The sequence below is a fragment of the Periplaneta americana genome, chromosome 9 (assembly GCF_040183065.1).
Source record: "Periplaneta americana isolate PAMFEO1 chromosome 9, P.americana_PAMFEO1_priV1, whole genome shotgun sequence".
Classification (NCBI taxonomy): Eukaryota; Metazoa; Arthropoda; class Insecta; order Blattodea; family Blattidae; genus Periplaneta; species Periplaneta americana.
Window position 1 is genome coordinate 177,462,192 of NC_091125.1, and position 20,981 is coordinate 177,483,172.

Consider the following 20,981-nt stretch of genomic DNA (forward strand, 5'->3'; position numbering starts at 1 on the left):
GATTTTTTGACAGTAGACTGGATGATAAAAGCTTTTCAACCGAATAATAACAGGCATTTCCCATATTTATTCTGTGTTTAATTTCCTCCCGAGTATCATTTATATTTGTTACTGTTGCTCCAAGATATTTGAACTTCTCCACCTCTTCAAAATATAAATCTCCAATGTTTATATTCCCATTTCGTACAATATTCTGGTCACGAGACATAATCATATACTTTGTCTTTTCGGGATTTACTTCCAAACCTATCTCTTTACTTGCTTCCAGTAAAATTCCCGTGTTTTCCCTAATCGTTTGTGGATTTTCTCCTAACATATTCACGTCATCCGCATAGACAAGCAGCTGATGTAATCCGTTCAATTCCAAACCCTCTCTGTTATCCTGAACTTTCCTAATGGCATACTCTAGAGCAAAGTTAAAAAGTAAAGGTGATAGTGCATCTCCTTGCTTTAGCCCGCAGTGAATTGGAAAAGCATCTGACAGAAACTGACCTATACGGATTCTGCTGTACGTTTCACTGGGACACATTTTAATTAATCGAACTAGTTTCTTCGGAATACCAAATTCAATAAGAATATTATATAAAACTTCTCTCTTAACCGAGCCATATGCCTTAATAATAATAATAATAATAATAATAATAATAATAATAATAATAATAATAATAATAATAATAATAATAATAATGTTTTTATTTATATACAGATTTCTAATGTTTACGCATCTTTCTGTACCTAAAGTCTTATTCTTGTTCTCCACTCTTTTCTGTCCATCCAATCCACGTCGTTCAGTCTGCAGTCTCTCATCCCTGTTCTGATCTCTTATAACCATGAATTTCGAGATCTCCCTTTCCTTCTTCTCCCAGGCGAACATCATTCTAGCACCATTTTAGGTAACCTTTCTTCTGGCATTCTTCTCACATGCCCATACCAGGCCAACTGCTTATATCTCACATAATCCAAAACAGAATGTTCAATGTTCATTTCATCTCCTATATCTATATTTCTAATTGTTTATAATTTCGAATGTCTCGCTGATCTTCTATATAATAATAATAATAATAATAATAATAATAATAATAATAATAATAATAATAAAGTAAATTTAACCAGATCGCCAAGAATGGACGACTGTCATTAGGGAGGACGCTATAGAAGAGCGCCGCATGCAGGGAATCGTGGTGCACGGCGCCAGCCATGCTTCATAGCCTTCACATTGTTTCTAATTTCCAGACGCTGCGACGGCGTCACTTCAGGAAGGACTGGCGGGGGTCTGCGCAGGAAGAACGCCCGCGGCCAGGCATCTGCGGTAATGGAAGCCAGTAATCTGATTATTGGATTCTCGTTCTATATAAGCAGAAGATCCCTCTTCGATGCATCACAACATTCTAACCCGATCTGCACCTTCTTGGACGCTTCGAATAGGTGAGTGAGTGCATGTCTTCAAAGTCTGGAATTAGCTGCAGAACTAGAATTTGTTTTCTACGGTCATTTGTATCGGACATTTCCGTTTTGTAACTTCCACTTAGTTTGCAGTCTGCGTCGAAATATACATTCTGTAGTTAAGTGTTATTATGAACGTACAGTATATCCTAAGCATTGGAAAAGGGACCAAAATTATGGTATTCGAAGGAAAATGCTAATTAAATATAAAAACTGTAACAAAATAAGTTCCTTCTTTTAAATATCTGGAATTTCAGACATTTCAAATATTTGAACATGAAATCTACTTTGAAGCATTAGATGTCGCAGTAAAATAAAATAAAGGAAAACCAATGTCCAAAACACTTCCAAGGTGTTGTGAGTGAAGACTGTACTAGCACAATTAGTGCCTCGCTCGGGATGTTGGACTGCGACGGAACAACAGAGAAAGGTAAATAACTACGAGAAACCAGGCCACACAGAAACGTGCAATTCATTAGTACCAACATGCGAACAATTTATTGTAACAATCAAATATATATCAGTTAATAGGTGGGAATATGATTTATTATTAAGAACGCAGCCGTGTCTTGATAACCCTGTCCTGATCTGCGAAGGGGAGCACAACTATTACTGAATTGAGACAAGCGCAACAATTTGTTGTCGGGCTGAGGAGGCTTCTGGCATTTTACAACTTCCCATCATTGTAAAATGCGCCGCCCGTGAAATCATGTTTAGGCATGTTACTTTACAGTCCTACAGCGCAGATCTGACCAAGACCGCGACTTCTACATAAGTTAAGGCTGACAAATTTTGTTCGATTCGTGTGAAATCTAAATCGTGTCAAAACGGCTGCCAGTTTTGGTTACATGTGCCAATTATTGCTTTGAATACACACACCAATAAATTAATACACTGTAGCCAGAATACTGCGCTCCAACCACGAGAAAGTCTCTGCCGGATGAGACGAAGCGGGGTAATGCTGTGAATGAATGTTGATGTCATAAGGTCACACACGTGGGTACTCTTATCTCTATTGGCTCGCTGTCACAGCACAAACAATAACATTGATACACACATGTTTATACTACCCTAGTTACAAAATTAGATCACTGTTAATCTCCTGGTCTTTTAATCTCTCCATACAGGAAATAACAAATGCAGGAGAGCGCATGGTTTTTAAACAGACGTTATAACGATAATATTATCTATCTACTTCGCTCCAATAGATGACGCAATAGTAAGCACATTCCTTTCACGGTTGATCTCCTGGTTGGAGAACAGTACAATATTTTTCTATTTCGCCTGACCATGTTGACTCCGCAACTTCTCCAACGATCGGGTTTCGCGTGAAGTCGACTCAGCTTTTTGCAGGCGCTTGAGGTCAACTCGATTGGGGTACATCGAAAGCATAGGCGGAAAGAGAACGTTTCCTTGGGGAGTGAGGGGGGGGGGGGGCAAAGCAAAACTATAGAATCCCCATAAACGGAGTTATGTGGGATGTCATTTACCTTCTCCTCCGTTATAGCTTGACCGTGGTACAGTATATCGGAATATTATTTAATAAAGGTATTTTCGGAGGGCATGTTTCTTACAGTGTTACATCCACATCCGCTGGCGTTCTAAATGCTTTATATATGTAGTAGGCTACTGTCCACACCTGTGGAGTAACGGTTAGCGCGTCTGGCCGCGAAACCAGGTGGCCCAGGAATTCGATTCCCGGTCGGGGCAAGTTACCTGGTCGAGGTTTTTTCCGGGGTTTTCCCTCAATCCAATATGAGCAAATGCTGGGTAACTTTCGGTGCTGGACCCCGGACTCATTTCACCGGCATTATCACCTTCATCTCATTCAGACGCTAAATAACCTAAGATGTTGATAAAGCGTCGTAAAATAGCCTACTAGTATGTGCTACTAAATAGCAAGGCTGGCGTTCTTAATGCTTTATATGCTTAGTACTCGTCTGTCAACGTCACAATCGTAATTTTCTCGCGCTCCCTCTATATTTATGGGCTTGAGAAGTTCTCCGTGGGTTGTGGCATTCTGCATATTCCGCTAGGACGCTTGCATAACAAGTCGCAGTGGGATTTCGATAAATGCTGATTTCTGAAACCTGAGTTAAATATCTTCCTCGTGTTCTTCTCTCTCAAAAATATTAGAACCTTGAGATTATTTTCATAACTTTTCTTTTTGTGTGTATTTTCTTTTATTCAAAAATTTTCTACTGGCATACTTACTTCGAAGCATGTGATTTTACTTTCAACTGCAAAGGCTATTTAAGAAACGAACTTGAACGATACGATTCAGTTGTAGGAGACGCCTTCAATTTGATGTGTGAATTGCATTGTGGAATAATTAAGAATTCAACTTTTGGGAACAGTTCTAAATGATATCGTGCACTCTTTGGGTGGCTGTATCAGTGACCTGAAATGTAAAGCACGCTTGGCAACAGGAGATGATTGAAAAAGCAGTCCTTGCTCTGGGTTAGGAACGCGCACCCACCTGTCAGTCACTACAAGTGGCAATTAGCGGCTCGGCTAATAAATCTGAACGAGTCTCAAGGACACACTGGATTCCTACAAGGAAAGCTTCTCTTTATTTCCTTTTTTTTTTTTTTCTTTCTAAATTTAGTACCTATCTTAACAATAATTGTGATATTTCGTGTACCAATACATACGTGCTTTGTAAATGAATCAATTTATATTAGTCTAAAGATGAAAAATTCGAATGATGGCATGGGAGATAAGAAAAGAAATACCAAATAAAGAGCAGAAGAAAGTCAAATACATTCAACGAATAAATCACGTGTAACGAAAGATTGGAAGCGAAATTAATCAAATGCTTACATAAAAAATTATTAATTAACTTTTAATAAGTTTAATTTTAACTTTTCAAATAAATGGTATTTTGACAACATAATTGTGATACTTAAAAATTAAAGAAAAAAAACTAGTCTGACTGTGTTAGAGCCAAGTCTGAGGAGAGCAGAATGATAGACAAGCACACGGCACCTTTCGATATCGATAATGTTTATGAACATTACGAATCCGACTTTTCAAGTATCACTATACTGTACTTCCTCTATGTATTTGGTATTTAACTTTCAGACTGTTTTAAGGTAAAATGAAACAATTTCCAACGATTTATTCCCAGGAACCCGAAATTATATGCTATCATATTACCGGCTAAACAAAGGGATTACAGTGCTTTGAGAATAAGAGCGGTGAAATTTGCTCCTTCTTTATGAATATACACTAATGTTTCACTAGAACAGGCCAAATGGGTTCCACTGATTATCAACCGTTGTGTTTACTCGCGTGTCTTCGCGATCAACTGAAATGAAGCTTACAACACAGTCCGTCCACGAGGGACGAATTAGCTGCCAACACTGCAGCTTGGTTCTTAAATTGAATTGCTATTTGACAGGAAGTATTTTATTTAATCATTTTAACGCTACATACGTAAATAATGAACATTTGATCAGAAATCTTGTACATAATCTGATCACAACTCGCCTACAATTACCTCGTAACTTCACTAAAAATGGCGGAATTATGAATTTCTACCAGTGTCTCGTCAATCATCGTAAAATTATGAAATGCTCCATCGTTACAAAAGTACCAACATATGTTAGAGAAATACTTTGAATATTAAAAAAATATATAATAGCCGTCATATATTTCACGTTCAAATTAAACATGTCGCCACATATATTGTCTCCTATTTTGAAAATATTTATAGACATACACACATACACCACAGAATAGATAATTATGGCGTTTTGTAATGATAAGCAGACACAAAACGTTTATTGCCACACTTCACAAATGACAAGGTGACGCATATACATTAATGAAATCCTTTCCTTCATGAAGTGCACCATCACTTCTCGTGCAGATAATCGCCTCAGTAAAAGAAGTGCCTGAGTCACGATATAACTGTATCAGCTGTCAAGGCTGCTTGATGCAACCCTGCTGAATACATTTTTAAAAATAGCCACGTCAACTAGGAAGTCCACAGCAACCAAATCAAGATTGATTCTCTGCAATTACGAGCCCTGTGCATTGTTAGAAATAGCTCCCGGAAGTAGAAGACCGGAAGCAACCTTGGTCCTGACCCATCTAGAAATCCGTGATGGCAACCCAACTCCTTTCTCTCGAGGGGTTGCGTTAGTTCTGGTCGACCCGTATTCCGGCGCTGTGGTGCTCTGTCGCTGTTGAGGAACTTGAGGTAAGCGTCAACCAATCACGGCTCAAGTGCCATCTCTACCGCAGTAGACTATATTATATTATTTCGAGTCCAGCTGGGCCGTTTCGAATACCGAGTTATATGACACTTCCGTAAAGATGGATTAGTTTAAGAAAGAAAACAAACATTTGTACAGCACAACGTGCCTATGCTACGACAGTGGGGATTGGTGTTGTTTAGTGAACTGCCCGAACCTCATAAGTGACACCAATAAGGCATCACTCATGAGACAACTAAGCCGGGAGATAATTGGGTAGGAAGGCCAGTTCCTTTCTCCCTCCATAGCATATATCGCTGACTAGCTACAGACAAACAAGTGAGATGTACTGCCACATATCAGCCAGAACCTCAATCAGAGGTGTTTAGAGATTATATGTAATTGATTGCTGATCACAGAAAGATTAATTTTGAAGATGAAATAAGGAATATTCAAGATAAACATGTGCCGCATTTATCGTGTCACATCAGGACTTGCTTGATTTGGTGCAGCTCTCACAAACTCTTAAGGACTCGTCCAAATTTGAAGCCAGTTTTGCTAAGGGCAAAATAGTGCGACGCTGCGGAAGACGATTTCGACAATTTCACGAAAATACACGATGCCGGCATCTCTACTGGCAAAAAGAGGTTTTATGCAGTCCTTTGCTTGTCTCATATATACAGAGATTTTTCCTAACAATTGTTTCAAAAGTCACGCATATTTTCTGCTATAGCTAAATGGAAATGTTTTTTTTTTTTTTTTTTTTTTTTTTTCGAAAAACGCTCGCACATGTCAAATAGTATATTTTGAAAGAGACTTTTGCACAAAAACAAACCATTCTTGATATCGTTGTTGTGAGTTGTGACGTCATCGGAAACATTTTAAATGACACCCTGTATTTTTCTGTATACCATCTGAAAGATTTTTAGTATTCTCCATGGTTGAACAAGCTATTAATTGTTTTCTACAGTTAGGACACAAATGTAGACATATTATACTACCCTTCGGATCTCTGTGCATGAAGTATGGTACAGTGTACTATACTCTCAGGAACTTACCTTCAATTAACTTTAAGACTAATTACTAACTTCATCTTGATTGTTACCGTTGTTACGCTACGCCATTGCTAAGACGATTAAGACATCTATGTGTTACACGGAGAGGAGCGGGTTAGAGCTCATCTCTTGAATGACATTCAATGGAATTTTAGACCCTTTGGACCGATGTTTCAGTTTGTTCAACAAAAACTGGAATAATTAATGCCCAACTACTATTCTATCAGTTACTATTAGGCTGGACTGGAAAAAAAATTGTAAGATAGCTTGTTTTCCTAAAAAAAAATAAAATAAAACACAATTATGAAAAAACAAACAAAAACATGTCCTCTAAATCTCCGTTTCAACGTTATTCCGACTGTAAACTGATCTGACCAGCCAGCGTGAGTTAGTTACTTGCTAATAATGCCTCCACTTAGATTTCTTGCTTCTTTCCTCAGTTTCCTACGACGTTCCTCTGCTGGGACCGGGTGTCAATTCAGAACAAGATGCCGGTGTTTCACTGCAATTCAAGCACGGACTGTTCTTAGCTAGTTCAGTAATTACTTCCGGTCCATTTTTTAAACACTCTACATAAATTGTCACTTAGGTAATATTCCTTACAATGATATGACGTCATCGATATAGTTCACTAAATCCAGTTTCTTCATTACGTAATCAAGAACTTCTCCTTTTCTGTCAGAAAAGCTACTTTGACCACGCCAGACATGCAGCAGCTTCCTCCACGTAATTCGCGCCCCTAATACAAAGGTTGATGTCTGTGTGGAACTCGTTGCCAGCGATGTGGAGGTCGTAGTATCCCTGCAGCAGTTGAGCGAATCTCGGGAATCGAATGCCACGAAGTGGCTCCCTCATCTTTGGGATCACGTCATATTCACAGCACTTCCCAACCCCAGCTGCAGAGTATGCCACGTGTGCCCGAGCGTTACCCCGCAAAATGGTGGAAGGGTTCTCCAAAAAGTGTTGCCGCTTCCTTCGCAAGGCATAAACGTCCGTCTGTGCTAGAACCACCTTAACTTTCACACTACACGACGCGTGGTGACGTCATTTATTGGATTAGTGCTTACGTCTCATCAAGCGCAATAGGAAAGTGTCTCCAACTGAGTTTGAGCGGCGTCGTATCGTACCCACCGCGATGCAGTTTTCCTCACTCTCAGGTACGCAGCGATAATCCTATCTCTTGGCTCGGGTCCGACGTCGCGCCCCGGACGAGTCACGTCCCTCATTGGAAGCCCTAACCCACCTCGCCACTGTTCTGTATGGTAACGCCGTTTCCCCACATGACTTTGTCTTGTTGGGCACATGGCATTTTCAACCAACTTCGCTATTCGCGTTTTGTGAACATGGCGGAAACACAAGTTTGGATCGGTAATTCAACAAGACTATCTCCTTCTCGCCACAGCGCATGCGCTTTGGGTCGGAAGGGAAAGTCCATTACTGTGAGATAAGTTAGATATAGACTAAAGTGAGGATAATTAATTCCGTCTCGTTTCGCTTCCACAGCAGTGTTGCCAACCCATGCATATATCCGAAAGTAGTGAAAAGATTAAGCTAATTTTTCTACCCCTAACTCTTGTAACATTACTTCAAGGTCAAGTCTAATAATAACCCATAGAGACTGAGCTATAATTATTCCACTTTTTGTTAAACAAACTGAAACATCGGTCCCAAGATGTAAAACTCCATTTTAACGTTCTTCTTCTTCTTCTTCTTCCTATCACGTGTTAAGCCTGGTGGCCTGTTAGGATCTCACGCTATCGTTTCAGCGGACGACCCGAAGGGCCGAAATGTAGTGCTCGGCTCGGCTCGGCGTGGCATGAGATTTCTATTTGTCTATAATTTTTAATTTTCTCTAAAATTGAGTTGATATGTAATCCTTTCAAAATATCCTAATTTTTCTTCTTGTCTAATCCAGTATAGCCAGCAGCTCTTCTTAAAAACTTAATTTCATTGGCAGTGATTCGATGTTCATCACATTTACGTGTGATCCAAGCTTCACTTCCATACACGAGAATAGGTTTCGCCAGTGTTTTATAGGCTTTAATTATTGTATGTTTTTGGACAAGAGAAGGTTTCAAGATGTCTTAATAGTATTGAGTGCATAGTTAACGTAATTCGATTTTGTAGAAATATCTTTTTCTTGCTCATAACTCAAATGATAACCCAAAACGAAATAAATAATGATGATGATAATAACAATAACCTACAGACATGAGGCTCGAACCTGCTCCCTTCCGCATGACAGACGAACGACGTCAAATTGGCATTTTGGTTTTTGTATCCATTTAATGCTCATTATTTTGTCTAAAGCGCAGCGAGGCGGGCAGCAAGATCATCTTGAATGTAGGAACAGGCTCGGCTGAACCTAAACCTGACCGGTTCATGCTGGTGATATAATATACAAGATGATAAAAGCCTGAATTGTTGCCAAACGAGAGAAACAAACAATAAATTGTCGTCTGCGCTTCCTTTCTTGTTGCAGTAGTGACGTCATGTGCGGTCGCGCGCTGTTGGCTCTGTCCCTGCTGGTGCTGGCCGTCGTGCCGGGCGACGCCACCACGTACTCCATCGGCGTCTGCATCCGGAACTGCGCGCAGTGCAAGAAGATGTTCGGCCCCTACTTCGAGGGCCAGTTGTGCGCGGACGCCTGTGTCAAGTTCAAGGGCAAGATGATCCCCGACTGCGAGGACGTCGCCTCCATCGCGCCCTTCCTCAACAAGTTCGAATAGCTTCTCGCATCACATGTTGGCAGCGAATGACGTCAAATATGTTTATACTGGATGAGTATGCAAGCGAACCGTTTCAACTACGTTCTTGCTTTCCGTTACCTTCCGTATCTTCTGCAGGATTACGTGGAAATGCGTTTCAGCACTCATAGTATTATCAGATCTTTACCTTACTAGGATATCATTTAAATCTCATTTGTTTTAACAGATTTTACCGCAACCCTTTACAAATAGTTTCGAAAAATTCAATTTCGTCTTTAGGAAGACATAGTTGTACATTAGATGTTTTTCCACGTAATGTCTATACAGATTTTGTGTCGAGATCTATCTAATTTGACAACAGCTGGAAAGTAGTTCACAGACATTGTAATTTGACAGAAAAATATAATCCAACATTCCATCTGCATTAATGGGCTCCGAACAAAAAGATCTCGACCCCGTTTCGTCATTCTTCAAGTTTCTGCTTAGTGTCTAAGGAAATCTGGTTATTTCGAAAGAATCTTTTTATGTTGAAACTGCATTTGTTTGCCTAGTTTTAACCGTGACAATGCTTTTTAGTTCTTCTAAGTATTCTGGTTATTGTATTGTATTTGTGTTTAGTGAAAGATTTTAGATAAGGGCGCAAGTAGCCATAGTAGCTGACGCGCCCTTTTTAAACCCCACTAACCATCGAAAGAATCAAACAGTTCGGTCATTAGGTCTTCATTTTACATGTGCCAAGTACAGTAGCCTACTTTAAATCTTAAATTACTGAAGAAATATTGAAGCATTGTTGCCTAGGGACCAAATATTTTTTCATGCCAATAATGCTTAGAAGAATTAATAAAAGATGCACCAGAACTGCAATAGAACTAGGGATAAACAATTTGATTTAAATATTTTGTATGGACTGTGATATTATGTAGTTTGTGTAATGCGTGTGTAATGCATTCAGGGGTTGCCTTAAATTATATATATGTCTCGTTTTATAAAATTTGATTATAAATGAAACTGTAAATCTTTTTATGTATATATTGTCAATCATGATATAATGTTTTTTGTCTTTGTTTTTTGTTACCCCATTACAATGAGTAAAAGGTGAAATATTATTTTACAATTTCTCATTTTATATTTATTTTCACACAAATCCTTTCTCGTCCTAACATCTGTTAACAAAGACTAGCATTAAATACAGTTATTTGATAAAACTCCACACGGAAGTTTCCAGTGCGCTCCCAATATCGTTGACACAGCTGACCGCTGTTCCTCAGACTCTAGGACCGTGTGTCCTTTATATGAACATGTCGTTCAGAAAAGTTTCACATCTAGACTAGACGGCAGTTCGGAAGACAGTCGGCTGCTATATGCGCCGTAGCATTTCTGGCATGTGACGTCACAAGCTTGTACAGCAGAACCAATCGGAATCAGTCTATAACAAGAACTTCCCAAGTTCGTTTGTTCACGTGTGAGTGTTTCAATACATTGAATAAGTAAAACTAACATTTGCTGTGTGTGTGTGTGTATATGTAAGATTAATAAATGGAAGAAGAGACTGTAAAAAAAAAAAACAAGTATTGCACAGGTAGGTGCGGAAAATATTGTTTGTGTATAATTATTTTAAAAACGTTAACGAGCACAACGCTATCGGCCATCTTGATGCTGACTGCAACGTTGCCAACATGCAAGAAACGACTCCAGAAGCATGTGGTGTGGGACTGAGAACCGTGCAAAGAATATTGTTAGTGAAGGAAACAGGGTTTGTTTGGTGTCATGCTTACAGTAATCAAAGGCTAAGGTCATTATTGTCTTTTGATAATTTAAATTCTCTCCTGCACTATTTGCATCGCACGTGCGCGTGAAGTACGATGTGGCAATGTTGTACGCTGCCTTGCTCTCTCTATCTCTCTCTCTCGACGCAAACGCTAGCAGACTACCGCCTTCCGAATTGCTGTCGACTTTTTTTTCTAGTCATTTTATTCTTGCACAGCACAGAAATTGCTACTCTAGCAACAATATACGCATCACGTATGTTCTTTGTGAGAATGCAGTAACAATAGTAATACTCACCCGACAATACACTGACGTCAGGAACCTGCAGGATTTACAAAAGCTGTTTGAGAACTGACCAAGATAATGTGCAGATCAAGCTGTAGATCATCTTCTACAAATCCAACAACCAGGGTATCGTTATTCTATCAAAGTATGCAGAAGCCCCATCATTCGACTGCATGCCTATTAATGCAGATAACCTACTTTGCAGGAATACTATAAAGAATTAAGGTCAAGGTAGTAAGCATATCATGCCAGGGTTTTAATTAATGTCTCCCTATAACCACAACATGGCGCGTCCTCAGGTTGCGGATAGAAGAGATATGGAGGGTAGCTGCGAATATATTGAATAAGCAGTCGCGGACCTCATCTGACGTGTTTTATTTTAAAAATGCGGAACTTCTATAAACGTAAACTTTGACATATCTCAGAAACTAAAGCACATAAAAAATTGCAAAAGGTTTCAAAATGCATGTCTTCATGACCCAAATATACAGGGACATCATTTTATTTTTACTAACATTTTTAATATTAATCTGGCTATACCTTTCTATTAACGATTGAAACAGGAAACACCGTTTGCTACCCCTTCCATGACTGGAGTAGGTATAAGAGGGAAGAAAAGTAGTTCATCAATTTACGTAAACTAGGAAATATCGCAATTTTGAGTTTGATAATTTTCATTACGATTTTTGTTTAATCAAAATACAGTACAGTATTAACACTTAGTGTTTTTACTCACGAATTGAGCTATCCATGCGGACGTATTCATTATGCAGTGTATATTATACTGTCTACAGCACATTAGCGTACAATATAGAGAATGAAGTTAAATTGAAAAATAATCATAATATGGATATTTAAACACATTTTTTAAAATGGTGGCCGTTCATTTCGATACAGGCTTCAGTTCTTTTGTGCATATTATCACACTATAGACTATTGTACCTAATTCCAATTACCAGGTTCGTACTTCGTACGAGTAACTCATGTTGAAATAATTCTATACCTACTCTATAAAAGAGTACCTTACGTACTGTAAATTCAATCTTCACTTCTGCCCGATCCGAAAAGATAAAATTACTCAGAAATGCTATCTACTGTCCGTTCAAGTGGTTTTGTCGCAGGGTCGTAGAAAGTGGGGAGGGAATCACGTGACAGTTAATTACTTAACGAGACCCTTTTATTTAAGTTATTTTAAATACTTGTGTAATATTACGTAGACGTCCAATTCCTAACAGAAATTAATGTTTTCAGAAAAGAGCTAAGACAGCCCAGCTACTAGACTTTACAGAGGAGCGAACAGAAGCAGGTAGGGGAAACCGGGATGCGACGTATGCAAACGGACGACAGTACCTGTGCGAAAATATGATTCAATATTGAAAGCTCTTTCGTCACTGGAAAACGCGAACATATTTCTGGAACGTACTGTACTCACTCAGTACTGCTTACGCGCCCTCGGCTCTGTGTCGTGAACGGTTGGAAGTTTACTAGTAGAAGGGGTGGGAGTGAAGTACATTCAAAAACTCAGGTACAATAAAAATTGAAGTAAAAATAAAATGATGTCCCTGTACAACTTCAGCAGCATCAATTAAAAAAAAGTATATGAACCTATATTCACAAAAGTGTTGTTTTTAAAAGGGGTGTCTTAAACTTTTGACAGGCACTGTACTTCGTGTAACAAATCATATAAGCTTCTATTACTAATTTTTATCAAATTTCTAATGTATCTGGGATCACTCAAGATTCAGGTTAACGTATTCATGTTATAAACCCTGTGGCTTCTTGTTACTACTATACTCGAATATTTGTATTGTTGTCAGTAGTTTCAAAACAATTTCGTAAGTCTGTTGGCACGTCACTCAATCTCTGGTGCAGTACCAACGAGCTACACGTGCCTCATGTCTGCTTGCTTCTCCTGGATCAGACTGCGCCGAGTCACTTCCTTTCTTGCAAGCAGTTGTAGCTGATTGTCTCCAGTTTGAATCAATGATAATGTCTTCTACAGTATTTTAAATCAAATTGTCTCCCATTCACAATTAATTTATCTCATCTTAAAAATGCTCTGTGACCTCTTCTTTTAGCATCCATTCAATAATTTTAAAATTCATATCTTGTATTCCTCATTTGTACATAAAAATCATTTTCAATAGGTACGAATTTTCGTACCTGCGAAGTATTTGTATTTCGCGGAAACGTGCATTTTCTTGGCTAAAGATATGAATTTTAGTAGAATCAGTCACCTCACGCAATCAATCCACCAATCTGAATCTTCTATTCCTAATCCGACATAATATTCATAGTTCCAGAATTTCTCTCATTACCAGATTCATTTATGCCGAAAATAACAATATTATTTTTCCTTTGTTGTACTAGCACAGGGATGCAAAACTGTGCTACAATTGTGGCGGACGTCACAAGTCGAGACACATAACTCATCCCTTTCCTTCAACCCTCGCGTCATTGGTTATGGTAGGGGAAGCGAGATATGTATTCAGTGTGCTTGCCAAACGTTACTGATACGTCACTGAAGGCTTCGACCTTGTAGATGGAGGGAACAAACTATTTCCCCATGCTTCCACCCCTCTCTTCCCCAATCCTGCAACCTGTACTAGCACAACACACTTCTTCAGGTGATCTATGGTTCCTTCAGCAAATTTGTCCATTTCTTCCTTCATCTAATAAGAATACTCTTTCACTCCTTGAATGTCGTTTGGATCAATTCAAACTTTTGGAAGAAAGAAGGAAACATAGTTTTTAGATCACTGATGTCATTTCATTCGTTGAAAATTCTTTATATTGATTTTCCAATATCACTTGTAGTTTTTCCATCTCCATTTCAGGCCCAGGATTAAGTTCCACATTTCCAATCACTAATAGCATAAAATATTATTCTGACTTCAGCACCTTCACTCTCACTTTCTTTGCATGTTAACTTAATACTTATATTATTCCACCTCCCAATTCTAGCCTTATACACTGCTATGACGTCATATTTCACAGCACTAGCTTCTTCACACATTCGTCTCCTATAGTTTCAGCATGCAACTCGCAGACATGTCGCTGCACTTCCAAAATACGCTATGTGCATTTAAACAGATTTTTCAGGAGAAAGAAAGTCATGATCACTTTCAATTCCCTTGATTTTCAAAGCTACTTTCGGTGATATTAAGTTGTTTTCCTGATCACAGCGCTTTTGTCATGTCCCATCTTAAAAAAAAAACAGGTGGTAATAATAATTGGTAGAAATTTAAGTACTGAGTAAAGATTACGCAAAGGTATTGAATCAAGATTATGCAAACAGAAAATAAGAATCAGTTCAAGCAAATTATGCAAAAACAAACTAAAAATGAAGGGGACTATGTTTCATTTTAATGTTTTTGAGGACTGCCACTGATTTTTTAATCTTGGAATTATGTCAATTTCAAAACTTTTTAAAATTGTAACAATTAATTGTGGGATGGTAACCCTAGCTCGGATCATTAATTCACACCTTCCATCTGATATTTTCCTTAAAAAATATGAGATAGTGGATTCATAAATTTTTCTTTGTTCACCTCAGATGATTGGGACTGATTTGTCTCAAACCTAACACTTTTATCTGACACAAAACCTTTACTATTTGTCTACAGCCATGATATTGTGACAGCGACGTGAGATTCGAACTCACGACCAGCGTCCCACAAGAAAGCAGATCGCGCGGGGATGGCGCGCGGCGGAGAGAAGTAAGGGGAAAGGGCCTACGCGGCGAGAGAGTGCGCGCGCATCTGGTGCTGGTAGAGAGGAGAGGGCTCTGGATTTTTCTGGAGTGCCATCTCTAGAGACGCGTGGAACTTTCGAGGCTACGTCGCTGTGGTTATAAATTACGGACACGAAGGAACGACAGCAGTTTTCAGTTGATTAGTCAGCCAGTCAGTGAGAAAGCCAGAGCAAGCAAGCCAGTCTTGTGTACCGGAGTTCGACTCGAGTGTGCGTCCGCAACTGTATCAGCATCCGAAGGCCAGAGTTCGAGTGCAGTGGACCGCAGTTGGAGGGACCTGAGTTCGAGTGCAGTGGACCGCAGTTGGAGGGACCTGAGTTCGAGTACAGTGAACTGTCTCTGAAGGTCTGTGGTTCGAGATACTGTGAACTCGAGTGACTGAGATAGAAGAACTGTGAACTGAGAACTAATAGTTCTGATTTGTAAATATTAGTGAAGATTAACAGTTCATTGTTGTTCGTACTAGTCCAAGTAAATTGTCATTGTCGTCAGTGGAGTGCTATAACGAATACTGTGTTGAGTGAAAATCCAATTGTTGACGAGAGCGTTTAAGGCGAATTGTAGAAAGGAATTATTGTTGGAAGAATAAAATCCTATTGTTGAGTTGAAAAAAATTCACAATATGCTCTTCTAATTCAGATGCAACACAGTGCACCTCTTCATGTTTAAGGGCTCGTGCTAATAAGTCTTCTGATATTGTGATGGCGTGAATTTCTCAGAAGTTCATGTTGGCAGAATCCTAGGACGTGCCAACATTCAATTCTGTTACAATATCTGCAATCGAAACTGTCCAAGGAAAGACTTCTCATGTGTCACGCACTCATTCATCTTAATTGCATCTCGTCATTCAGAGAAGATACATCCAATTTAAGAAAACAAATTCTATCGACTGAAATAAAATAACACCTCTCCCTTTATGTGGATGCGCACCCCATTTGCTACACACGTGCTTCCTAAGATTTTGTCGTTTATTAACATGTTATTTCCAGATTTTTCAGGTGGAATTTTGACTTTCTTAAATACACCTTCTTTTCTGCTATGATGTTTCTTGTAGAGACAAGATTCAAAAAGTTTTACACATAATGAGATACTGTAAACATGCTTCCCATTGACCTTTGAAGCCGAGACCTTTATATTTACATTCTGTACAAAACATCATGTCAGCCCAGATTACATATAGATTGCCCATTCCTGTGTTAAAATCGGTTGCACTTTGAAGAGAACTGCCAGGATCGCCACCCTTCTGCCATAAACGAACACGGGATGGCAGTACAGTAGGTTGGTAATGCAATGCAAATGGGAATTATAACGTGATTCCTTATGTAACTAGATGGCAGCATAGTAAACTTGACAAAAGTTGTTACCGTCAAAGCCTATAACACCGAACAATCTAGGTATATATTATCTAGAATGTCAGACATATCTCCTGGCAAACAAAATTTCCTTTGGAGAACTTTCAATTGGTTTATCCAGATCTCCGGGAAATGGGTTAGAAAGCTGAAGGAGAGGAATTCTGATGTGGATAAAGAAGTTCACTTCACATTTTGTCAATCTAAAAAGAGCTTAAGATTACTGTATCATAAAAACTGTAGGGAGGATTAGACCAGCAGTCATCAGCACAGTGCACCCTCGGGCAAGAGTCTCATACAGGACCAATGTGTATCCATGGCTGTTGGCCATGTGCGCTTTCTACCTCCTCTTTCTGCATGAGGGTGCAAATACCGTTGCACAGCTTACCGTTACCCATTTCAGCGAGTGCTGATGACCACTGTATTAGATATGAAAATTAACAGAAACATAACCGCAATAAAAAATATATTTAACAATGCTGTATCGGAAGTAAATAATATTGTGAAATTTGTATTGGAGGAAATCACAGAAACAAAATGCCTTTGCCAAAGTTGTAGCGTATCACTTACTTCACCTACAGAGAGCATTATCAAGTTTGATAATGCCAGGTAGACAAGCTTTTGGTAGCACATGGTCATAAAGTCTTCACTTACCTCCTCACAACAGCAGTCGAGTTAGCCTGGGATAAGGTGAAAGACTATAGCTTATTTGAACACACAATATGACGGCAGACATTACTTTGTCTAACTCAGAAATTTGACAATGAAAGGACTCTGTGCTGTGATAGCAGAGTATCAGAATGGGTAATGAAAACATTTCACTGTATTGAGGAAAAATACCTTCAGAAGTCCAGAAGAATGTATGCCATTGACGAAATAAATTATTTTTGGACCAAACGACGATGACGATGATGATGTCAATAATGATAGCGATATAAATTGTGCAAAATTGTAAATTAGAAGCCTGTAAAATAATATTATAAAAATATATACATAATATATCTAATGTAGCCTATATAGCATAATGTATAGAATTATATCTGGTAACTCCGCCAATGATCCCAGCCCTGATGAGAGAGGAGGTGGTTGCACAAGATATTTAAATGCTTACCCTTTACAGATTAGTGAAGACCTACTAGGCTGAAAACTGGAGTGTCGTGAGAAGGTACCTAATTTCATACTGCCAGTGGCTGAACCAAGTTTTTTTACACTTGCAATGAAAGGACGAATATTTTCAGAAAAGAGTCGTGTTACCTGGGGGAGAAACATCCATGCTGTGCCATTACGTTGACGAGTACATGCAGTTTGAAAGACAACCTAGGGGATGTAAAGATCAAGATGACTTGTGACAATAGTATCCAGTGAACTGGTACGAGTAATGCAATACAAGAGATTACTCAGAAAGGTGTAGGAATGGTGTCGATCTAAGAAAAAAAATTTAGGCAGGCTTTGCAACTCATGGATACAAGAAGTCTGAAACAGGGATGAAAGAGGACTGGATGGACAGCCAAAAGTGGAGAAGGAAGATAAATTTCAGGCACAGAAAGATGTCTGTATACATTGTAATTCTGTAAGTAAGTAATATTTATTTCACTCTTCTGGGTACAGTATCTGTCTTCTTGAAATGCAGTTTCCTTTTCAAAGACCACTGTTACCAACTCACAAAAAATTTGTTCTATCAGACTAGAATTAAATTGTCTAAGTAATTCGTATAAACTTCTGCATGACGCGAATTCCATAAAATATAACTGTCTCACTAAACCAGCTATTTCCTTAAACTAACCACATCACTACAACATGCAAGACAAAACTCCAACCAACGTTCCAATTACCACAATAATGAAGCTATATGGTGAAGAATCGGCAGAACAGAGAAAAATTTCAACATTTCAGATTCAGCAACTGAGAGGGGATAGACTTTTAGACATGATTAAGAAATGTCATCTCTTTCATATTCCTTTTTTCAATGGCAGAACAGCTCATGGATGTCACTAGTGCTGAGAAGTGACTGTCCAGGGTGCACCATATCTGGTGGGGCAGATGCCTCAGGAAGATCAGATACCAGGAGAAAAAACTGTTGATCAATGCTAAAAGAAGATAAAAATTGTGACCTCTATACCTGACTAAATTATTACAGTCGTGACAGCGGGCAGGCGTAATTATTTGTTACTGCCAGGTCTAATAGCCGGAAAAGTCAATATTCTCCAAGGCAGTGGCTCCCTAGGTGTGGTTTCTGTTATGTTTATGGAGAAAATGTGATATACTTACTATGCAACAAGATCATCACAGGAACGCACAGACATATACATGTCATAAGAAGCATGCTTAATTACAGATAAGTAATCGTCGTTTGAAGTTTAATGCCTACACAATAAGCTGAAATAATAATATTGGCTAAATCATTTTTCTGTTTTCACAAATTTTTAAACAAAATTTCGCTCTATCGTTTCTATTTCCCTCTATTTCAATTTATAGGGCCAGAATATACGGAGTAGCTTGAAAAATTAAAAATCGAAATATTAAGTAACCAGAATAGAGAGGAGGCAAATGCCTTGACTCGAAAACAAAAGGAAATTCTTACCAGTTACACAGTTGCATGAGAAGTCGCAAAATCATTGAAACCTTTTAGTGACAGGGAATTTGTTTAAACATGTTTAAAAGTGTGACCAGTGTTATATCTCCTGAATAAAAGGAACAATATGAAAGCATTAGTCTGTCTCATCGTACTACTAACTATAGGGAGAAGAATAGAAGATATTTCATATCTGGTGGATGAACAATTAAAATCTAGTATTTCCCAATTCATAGTGTATTCACTACCTTCAAATGAAAGTTCAGACATTGCTCAGTCAGCATGGACATTAAGGTAATTGTCATTTATTTCTATATTAACTTCTTGTAATAGAATGTGTACAATTAATTTAATTGTAAAACATTAATGAGAGCATGCTTAACACACAGCAGAGGTGATGTGTGCTCATACCTTATATTATGTTGGCCACTGCACATTCCCCTACAACACAAACTCTCCTCTGTGTGGAGGGTAGTATCTGCCCACCACTGCCTTAATCGGTTAATAAAATTGACTTGCATTTTGAGTTCATACTACAGGAAATGTTTTTGCATTGACTTCAAACTTCTCAAATCACAAACTTGTGTTTAACTCCTTATGACTGACAATTGAGTTGTATGACACTCATTATAAAACCATATCTGTACACATCTGAAATGAATGTTTGGCTGAAAGCAGTCTGCGCTTAGGAGCAATTTAAAAACGGGACAGACACAATGAAAATGCTCTCAAAGCATTTTATCACAGTAGCTACAGAATTGCTAAAAACATTTAATTATTTGGGTGTCCATGCTTGGAAAATCTTTTACAAATAAGGTCAACATGATCTACTGTCAGATAAACAACATGACAAACTACGCTGAAAATGTAATTTCGGAAATGTTTCTAGTATTCTTTTTGGAGGAGAGGGGAGGGGGAATCAAGTTGAGAAATCAACTATGTTCCCGATTTAGCCACTCTGTCAGTTTTGGCACATGTTAATGGGGAATCAGTAGAAGACATGTTACCTGGGCACTACTGCAAGACTGGATTCACTGTGTAGGCATTTGTTCAGATTGTGTGAAATTCATGACAGGGGCTTATGATGGATCTGTTACAATATCTAAAAGTTTCATTGCACTATTTGAAAATCTCTTGTTTCTTTGGCCTACCCAGTATAACTCTCAATATATTACTGCATTAAATGCAAGGATCCTCTATATTTTACTCACATAAATGTATTAGTTCATCAGAATTGACATTTAACTTGAGTCGTATAATCTAGAGCTCCAGAGATTCTTGAACCTTGTCACAAGTGGCTGTGAGCAGCTCATCATGTTCTCTGGGAAAGATACAATCTGTTTGTACAAATGTTGCTCTGTGATCTCCATTTAAGACAATAATGTGAATTAAGTACTGCAGAATGTTATTCCCAAACAAAGCTACATTCACATCATGTTCATGCAATTGTAATGTTTTGACATAATTTCCAGTTTATTGAAAGGAAAAAATTCAGGACATCACAGAGATCTATACTGACTAATGAAAACCACCATTGGAAACCAGCTTCTAGAAGCACAAATGACGCATATTTTAAAGGGGCACTGAACAAAAAATTATTTTTTCATAATATGTTGTAGACAACAGAGAGCTGATTACAGCACTGAAAACCACAACTCAAAATATCAAATGGTTCTCAATATACGAGAAAAGAAATTTTGTCTACCACTGCTATTGCCATCACACTGCCTCATCTATGGCTTGTGTTGTGAAAGCTCGCAGCTGCGTAACGCTTGGCTATGGAAAGAAGAAGAACGGTATTTTTCGCGATATGGACATTAATTGTAGTCAACATAACATGATTAGC

General features: G+C 38.5%; 1 protein-coding gene across 1 annotated transcript; it reads left to right on the forward strand.

The window, feature by feature from the left end:
• Positions 1-1,363: 1,363 nt before the first annotated feature.
• Positions 1,364-10,531, forward strand: LOC138706814 (eclosion hormone-like). Its single transcript, XM_069836543.1, has 2 exons — positions 1,364-1,425; positions 9,183-10,531. Exon 2 carries the CDS (start codon positions 9,193-9,195, stop codon positions 9,427-9,429), a length of 237 nt encoding a protein of 78 aa, XP_069692644.1. The 5' UTR covers positions 1,364-1,425; positions 9,183-9,192; the 3' UTR covers positions 9,430-10,531.
• Positions 10,532-20,981: the final 10,450 nt, after the last annotated feature.

Excerpts from the sequence above, each read along its gene's own strand:
- LOC138706814 (XM_069836543.1), top strand. The coding sequence starts at position 9,193 with ATGTGCGGTCGCGCGCTGTTGGCTCTGTCCCTGCTGGTGCTGGCCGTC.